Genomic DNA, 8,258 nt, shown 5'->3' with positions numbered 1-8,258 from the left:
GCAGAGCCGAGCCTATCTCCTGCCAGACACGAATGTAAATAGACACGAATACCTGGCGGATGGTCCTCCGGGGTGATGCGTGCTGGACGATCTGCGGCCCTTTGTGAACACGACCGAAGAGCCGTCACCGAATGATTCGATTGACACCTTGTTACTTTTGATCACGTCACTCCCCAATGTATATTCTGGCTGAATGCATCATCCAGCTTCAAAGTGAAGAAGCGTGCAGTGGGTTGGGCTCCTATTCAGGTAAAAGCCTTTAATCCCACCGAGAAACGTCTCCTTAAAATAAACTAATTAGGAGACATGCAAATTGTGTACAATCGGAAGTGGAAATAAGAAGTGGAAGATCTGATCAAATGGGATAATAGTCATTTAATTATAGCTCAAGAAATAATACAAATAATAAAATACTGGAGAGGGTTTATTTATAAATAAAAAAAAAATGTTATTTTTATTGTTAATTTTTGTTTTGCCAGTAATAAGGAAAAGGTCTAATAGGCCTTGAACTCACCTTTTGGTTATTCACGACCACAGACATTATGGGAAAGAGGGAATCCGGGCAGACAGACCCTTAATAAATCACCTAAAGAATAACCTCCATGCTTTCTTTTAGTATTTATATGTTAATCAGACACATTTAGAAAGTGGACATGAGCGTCATTGTACCATTTAGTTATAATACAGAAATAAAGGCCTGTTATTTTGTGAGCAGTCTAATTTAAATATTAGTGCATTAAAAAAACAAAGCGGAATGCTGTGCAGCGCCTTCCTGGTCTGCATGAATGCAAATCCTCCATATGCAAACTACCGCTAACGCTAACAATGAGACCTGTTCAATGAGTCATTTACAGTCTGCTTAAACATACTGTCCCCAAAGGAAACAACGAAAGAGGACGAGAATCGTGATTACATTGGCAACTTATTGTGATTCAAGACCCTGATCCACTCTCGTCCTCATCCCGATGGGCTCCAGGGCTGAGCTGAGGCTGGCCCCCCAGCAGCGCTCTGATTGGTCCGCGGGGCTGATCGCCTCTACGGCCGCCAGAAGCGCCTCCTCTCAAAAGCCTCGCTAGAGCCTCCCGACGTTTTCATTATCTCCCGGAGCTACGACTGCACACTATTACAAACTTTTTTAAACTCGCGACCCCATGGAGCCATAGAACTAGCAGGTACGTGTTGTATCGGGATACAGACCCAACTTTATAACTTTAAAACTCTCTCCTCTCCGCGCCCCGCTGTCCCGCCGGCGGACTGGTCAACATCTGGGCTGTCCTGCGGTCCAGCGGCGGAGCACCTAAATCATTTAGGGGTATTGTTTTATCACTAGCCCTCCTTTGGGTCTTATCTGTTATGAGCCTTATCATGAGGCTATCTCTTTGCTTCCAAGACATATTGCGTTGTGTTTCCTATCACCGGCGGTGTGTGTTTTGGGTGTAATTATGAGGCGGTCGGAGCGAGGAGGTGCGAGGACGTGGATGGTGCGTTAGAAAGCGGTTTACTGCACTTTAGTTAGGTTGTGGTACCGAGTCAATGAGAAATCATTTGCTTTTCCCCTCTGGGGGGAAGAAAACTGGGACCGTATATCTATGTTCTTACTGGTATTTTTAAACGTTTGAATGGATATTTGTTTCCAAATGAACCAATCAAAGTGTGCTACCATGGGGAACGGGTCCCGGCTGGGACTGTGTGAGACGATAGTTGAGGATGATGATGATGATGCATTTAGTTTGGTATGTTAACCTCGGCTTGATCTATGTGTCGCTCTCATTCTCAATAACACTCAAGGATCGGTATCTCTGGAGTGGGCTCATCATTTGCCTTGAAGTATCCCCCCAATCGTGACGTTTTTAACGCTTTTGTATTTTTTTTTTTAAAATGTATTCCTTTCCCCAGGGGAAACTGAGCCCTCACTATTTCTAACCTCACGGTGTATCAGCACTGCCCCTGGATGGAGCTGGGTGACAACAGCTGGTCCATGGTCAAGCGAGAAGTCAGCAGCCCCGGGTCCCCGCCGGCGGAGCACAGCTACCTGCACTCTCAGGACAGCAGGGGGGAGGCGCACCCCTCTTCCGAGGACCTGCGCTCCCCCGCCGCCCCGCAGCCGCCCAGCGAGCTGGACGTGGCGCTGGGACATCGGCACCGCTCCTCCGAGGGCCGATCACTACACTCCTACGTCCACTTCGGACACCACCACCACCACCACCACGCCAACGGCCTCGCCGCCTCGGAGGACCTCCCACTGTTCACGGATTTAGACCAGGGCAACAAGCTGGTGTTGTCGGGCGGAGGGCCCAAGACGGGCCTGCTCGTAGACCCGGCCGACATGTATCAGACACTCGCCATCGCGGCGGCCCAGAGCCAAACCGGATACGACATCTCCTCCAACGGTTACATGCACTCCAACCCCAACTCCCCGGTGTACGTGCCCAGCTCCCGGGTGGGCCCCATGATCCCCAGCCTGTCGTACCTGCAGGCCGGCGGCTCGAGTCAGCCGAGCCACGCCGTGGCCGGCCACTCGGTGTGGTCGCAGTCGGCCCCCGAGAGCCCGTCGTACTCCACGGGGAGCCCGCACGCGTCCAATCGGTTCCACTACTCCCCGAGTCCGCCCATTAACAACGGCGTGTCCCGGGACAGCGGCTACGCCAACCCGCTGAACGTGGGCGGCCGGGACCAGTACGGCCTGTCCCGGGCCCTGCCCGGATCCTACCCCAGCCCCTACTCGCACTACGTCGCCCCGCAGCCGTCCCAGCTGTCCTCCCCGTGGCCCGGGGGCCCCTTCGACAACCCCATGCTGCACACGCTGCAGAACAGGGGCTCCGCGACCTCTCTCATACGAGGACCCAACGGAGGTATGGAGCTTTTTATTTTTTATTTAATTATATTAATTCATTTTAATTAAATTGTCTGATAGATGGTTCATAGCTGTTGTGGAAAGTGTGCAACTGCAGGGCATTTAGTTCAAGTGTAATGTAGACATAAATATAGCAAATATAGGCCTACGTTCGGGTGTATTATGGTATGTGTATTATTATAATGTATTAGGCTACAACTTAATGTTAATTAATGCATGTATTTAGAACTTTAGTCATTGCACACAAAAAAAATTCGAATAACCGAGTTACTTCATTTTCTGTCAAACTGCCATTTTCCATTCTCTTCAGCCTCTAATAAAGTCAGGAGATCAAAATGTATCAAAACCAAATCTCCCTGATGCTAAAACAGACCTATGTTTATCTGTTTAAAAATCAATCACTTCCATCGCACAACCTGATTAGGATGAGGTCACTAACCGTGAGGTGCCTGATGTGTACTATTGTACGAATGTACTAATGACATCCCGGTTTTCTGTGTGATTTCAGAGAGTTTCGACGACATGGGAGAAGGCCGGGAGTGTGTGAACTGCGGCTCAATCTCCACGCCGCTGTGGAGACGCGACGGCACCGGACACTTTCTGTGCAACGCCTGCGGCCTGTACAGCAAGATGAACGGCCTCAGCCGACCCTTAATCAAACCACAGAAACGGATGGTAAGCCCCCGCTCGATAGACCACCTCAATGTCCCGCCTCATCACCTCAAAGTGTGAGGGGTTGAGGGTAATCGCTTAAAATATGCAGACAAATATGTATTCGGTCTGGAATCATCGTTAAGACTCGTGTCCAATTCCCAATTCATTAACACAACTCATTTGTTTTCGTGTATAATTAAAGTTTCCCTAACAGGCCTTTAAGTTCCCATTAGGATGAGAATAATGTTGACCTGGTACGGGGGGGGGGGGGGTTCTTGGATGTGGGTATTTTCCTGGCGCCTTTACGCACAACAATACGCAGCTCTTACACCAGGCCCGCCGGAGCTCCCTGATAAAACAGCCCTTAGAAATAATCACACGCACGGTTGTGTTAAATGGCCGTACCGTTAAGTAAGTAAGTATTATTGTTAGGAACTTGGGGAAAAGATAACCGAATGAAACCCAAATTAAAGCCATCGCTTTCTTCCTAAATGATTTATAGAGCTTTTGGGTCGCAGCCAACGATCCCATTAGTCAGTAGGCCTGAGACGTCCCGGGGTATCACTGCCTTCCTCTCAGTGGTTCTGCCCGAATCCATCTTTATGTTCTGCTTATTCTTCTTCCCAGTCCTCCTCCAGGAGAATCGGGCTTTCGTGCGCAAACTGCCAGACGAGCACGACCACCCTGTGGCGGAGGAACGCGGAGGGAGAGCCGGTGTGCAACGCCTGCGGACTATACACCAAGTTACACGGCGTGAGTGCAGCGCTTCCTCCACTTTTACAAAAAAAATTAGATTTTTTTTGATCAGTTATGATGATTAACAACGAACACACGTCAATTAAAAGAATGCATGGCTATATTTGATAGTTGAATAAAACATTGTTTATTTGTCAAACCTGTATTATGTATTGTATTCTACAGGTGCCTCGGCCCCTCGCCATGAAAAAAGAAGGGATACAGACGCGGAAAAGAAAACCAAAAACCCTGAATAAATCAAAGGGTTCATCCTGTAAGTATTTTATCCAATGTTGTATATTTCAAAAGAACACCGAGAGGTTCGTCAGTGCCGTGGTTTTATTTTTGCAACCACCTGAACAACAGACTGACGTTTCTTGTGTTTTATCCTCCCAGCCAATAACAGCGCGGTGCCCATGACCCCCACCTCCACCTCCTCCTCCAACTCAGAGGACTGCTCCAAAAACAACTCCCCGTCCACCCAGGTGTCAGGGGTAAGACTTGTTCTTAGAGCGATTTGATATGTAGCCCTAATATATTACAAATAGTAATAGTTCCACGTCAATTATTTACGGCAATTAATACGATTTGATTAATTTCACTTACTTACTGCTTATATTAATTTGAACTTACTAAACAGCCACAAACACTCACACACATTTTTATTTTATTTGTATGGTCACTCAAAACATAAATAATTTCTTTAATAAAAAAAGGTATTACATTAAACCCCCCACTAAATTGATATATTTATATATATATATATAGATAGATATATATATATACACATGGTAATATTACTGCCATCATTGCTATATCTATATCTATATATATACAGTATATATATATATATATTGCAATATGCAACGATTGTTAAAAACAAGATCCAAGGGAACAGAGGTTACCATGGGGATGAGTGTACAGCATGCTATTGATGATAACTCTGAAATGTAGCTCCACACCAATGTTTTTAGCCCCGGGTCGTACCGTCAGCTAATCCAACTCTGTAGTCTCTGAATCCCACTCCCTTAATCATGCAATAACCATCCCCGGAGTGTACCAATACCCAGCGTGTACCAATACCCAGCGTGTGCTAATACCCAGCGTGTACTAATACCCAGAGTGTACTAATACCCAGTGTGTACCAATACCCAGAGTGTACCAATACCCATGTACTAATACCCAGCGTGTACCAATACCCAGCGTGTACCAATACCCAGAGTGTACCAATACCCAGCGTGTACCAATACCCAGCGTGTACCAATACCCAGCGTGTACCAATACCCAGCGTGTACCAATACCCAGCGTGTACCAATACCGAGCGCGTGCTGTAACCGTGGTAATAACCCCTCCACCCCTCTGCTGCTCTCCCAGGTGAGCTCCTCAGTGCTGTCGGGCTCCGGCGAGGTGTCCCTCTCCGGGGGGAAGTACCCGGGCCAGGAGAGCCTGTACACCAGCGTGGGTCTGTCCGTGCCCTCCGACGTGGCCTCCTCCGTCAGGGGCGAGCCCTGGTGTCCCATGGCCCTGGCCTGAGCGCCAAAAGCGTCGCGTGGAAGTGGAAGTATTTGGGAGTCTCTCCTACCCCCACCCCCCCCCCCCCCTCTCAGATAAAGCCCATAGCCAAGCACACCCCCGCTGACCTCTGGGCGGAGAAGAGAAAGCTGCAGGGGAGGTGGGGTGGTGGTCCTTCATGGGTGACCTTCAATCACATGCCCGCCACCACCCAACCCTATCCGCCCCCCTCCTCCTCCTCCTCCTCCTCCTGCTGCTCCTCCTCTTCCTCCTCCACCACCCGCCCCAAGCGGGACCCAACAGTGGAATATCTGGGGATTGTATTCGTCCAGAATGTTGTGGAGAACTGCGCTACGTCACGTGTGGCGCCCCTATGAAGTGGGGCCCCTATGAAGATGTTTTTTTGGACAGGAGCCACGCAGGTGATGTTTGTCCGACCCCCCCGGGGACGTCCAGTGGATGGTTTCTGGACCTTTGCGCGCTCAATCTATCGTTCTTCTCTCCTATGACGCAGAGTCAACTCTCAGTTCCGCATCGAAAGACCACTTTGTGACTATTCTTATGGATTTCCCACTCTGGAGAAGAAACCAAAACGAACCGATAAAAATGACAAAATAATGTAATTGGATGGAATGACCGGTGCTCGGAGAGGCACGACGCTAACCTCGAAGGAAATTCAGATTTTTATTTTGTATTTTATTTTTTCTGCAACTGGAATCAAACTACAAAAAACCGAGACAACTTTCCATGAATCAAAGTATTTATAAATCTTCCATTGTTAAATATGTGGCAATGATTGTTAATAAAGATATAATTATAGCGTAGAAGTAAAAAAAAAAAAACAGTTTGAATGTCTTTTTTCTTTTTCTTTTTTTGTTGAGTGGTTATTAGAACAATCTTTTTTTTTTATCTGCCCATTTACCGCTAATAGCTCTTACGTTATCTGGCTGAAACCAGTTTTGGTCTACACAGGGTATTGAAGACTAGGGCAATCAATGTAATTTCGTCTCGTTGTGTAATTGTTTGCTGAAAAGAGCCGCTTATGAAATCTAGAAACGTTTTGATATTCAAACATTGTGGACTCTTGGGAAATATGAAGGTACTTTTTTCAAATTTATTAGTCGACTGTAACTGGTGAAGGTGTGTTAAAGAGGAGTGGAGTTAAAAAACACAAACACACACACACACACACCACACACACACACACACACACACACACACACACACACACACACACACACACACACACCCATACACACACACACACACACACACACACACACACACACACACACACACACACACACACACACACACACACACACACACACAGACTAAGATTAATGCACCTAAATCTTCTTCATACCTGGGCATTTTGTTACACTTAATACTTGTAGTAGTGGACAGTATTACACAATTTAAGTGAAAACAAGTTCAAAGCTAACACATGTTCTGTTATTTAGACTATGTTTATGCAATTTAAATGGCTTTTTTCAATCAAAGAATCATCAGTCCATACTGATAGCAAACATCTCATGAATAATCCCCCACCCCCTCACAAAAAAGAAAAAAAAAGAAAAGAACCATAACTTACAGGCCTGTTGATAACCATGGAAACTCCCGAAAGCTGTTTGAATGGCTGCTTCTGAGTGAAGCGACTGGCGGCCAAGGTAGGCCCATAGCAATATGTGTGAAGGTTAAATGTATTGGGGCTGTAATGTCATGTGTTGGCAAGTCTGTAACGGGAGGAGTGTTGCCTTTCGAAGAGCTGTTATGAAACTGGTGTATAGAATTGCATTTTACAATTGTGTCATCCATATTAGGGCCCTGCCATTTTCCTGGACTTATTTATTTGTATTAAACACAAGGTTTATTTTAGCTTTGAATTGTGTTGTATTGCTTTTTTTTGTTGTTGTTTTCGGACAGTTTAAAAAATAGTTTATTTAAATTGTTTCTAATAAATCATTCTGGTGACACACTAGCGATTTTTATACAGGCATCCTCTATTTGAAAGAAGTTAATTATAATTTTCTGTAGAAGTCGCCATGGACTATTTCTGTTTAAGACAAATGCATACACTCTCAACGCTGCAGCTAAGGCTGGCCTGGTTCAACTGAGGGGCTTTTTCTTCTTCACCAGAGGAAAGTGAGCAAAGCAAAAACAACAGATCTTATCAGCTAATATGTGAAGAGGATTTCCTATGTATTTTTAAATAATTAACTGTGGCCGGCGTTACTAAGAACATCAGACATGTGATATATTTATCCAGAGACGTTGGGAGGTACAGACTTAAATGAGTCAGGATTAAGCTGTAAATTGAGTTGTAGTGTGTGTTGCTTCTACCCTCTTTGCTTCCAGTAAATCAGCCCCTTGTATTTCCACACAGACAAGCTTTAGTCAGGTGCTTCCCTGCAGGACCCCAGCCCCTCGTCCCTTCAGGAAAGAAGGTCCACCTCTCCGGGGTCCCCGATGAGCCGTCACGGGCCAAGCACCTGCCCCAGTG

The 8,258-nt window shown here is 46.3% G+C and overlaps 1 protein-coding gene across 1 annotated transcript; it reads left to right on the top strand.

Moving 5' to 3' along the window:
- The first annotated feature begins 1,065 nt into the window (after positions 1–1,065).
- LOC311370902 (transcription factor GATA-6-like) lies at positions 1,066–7,345 on the top strand. Its single transcript, XM_084489194.1, has 7 exons — positions 1,066–1,172; positions 1,897–2,852; positions 3,363–3,529; positions 4,136–4,261; positions 4,430–4,517; positions 4,640–4,737; positions 5,618–7,345. The coding sequence occupies exons 2-7, from the start codon at positions 1,952–1,954 to the stop codon at positions 5,774–5,776; spliced, it is 1,539 nt and encodes a 512-aa protein (XP_084345320.1). The 5' UTR covers positions 1,066–1,172; positions 1,897–1,951; the 3' UTR covers positions 5,777–7,345.
- The last annotated feature ends 913 nt before the right edge of the window (positions 7,346–8,258 follow it).

The sequence above is a fragment of the Micromesistius poutassou genome (genome assembly GCF_964030765.1).
Source record: "Micromesistius poutassou genome assembly, contig: SCAFFOLD_5298, whole genome shotgun sequence".
NCBI classification, from domain to species: domain Eukaryota; kingdom Metazoa; phylum Chordata; class Actinopteri; order Gadiformes; family Gadidae; genus Micromesistius; species Micromesistius poutassou.
Note: the sequence above shows the minus strand (reverse complement) of the source record. Positions and strands in the feature narration are given on the sequence as shown.

Bases quoted from the DNA above. Each gene is read 5' to 3' on its own strand.
- LOC311370902 (XM_084489194.1), top strand. From the start codon at position 1,952: ATGGAGCTGGGTGACAACAGCTGGTCCATGGTCAAGCGAGAAGTCAGC. The intron at 3,530-4,135 runs GTAAGCCCCCGC...TCTTCTTCCCAG, and splicing joins TCAAACCACAGAAACGGATG to TCCTCCTCCAGGAGAATCGG. The intron at 4,518-4,639 runs GTAAGTATTTTA...TTATCCTCCCAG, and splicing joins TAAATCAAAGGGTTCATCCT to CCAATAACAGCGCGGTGCCC.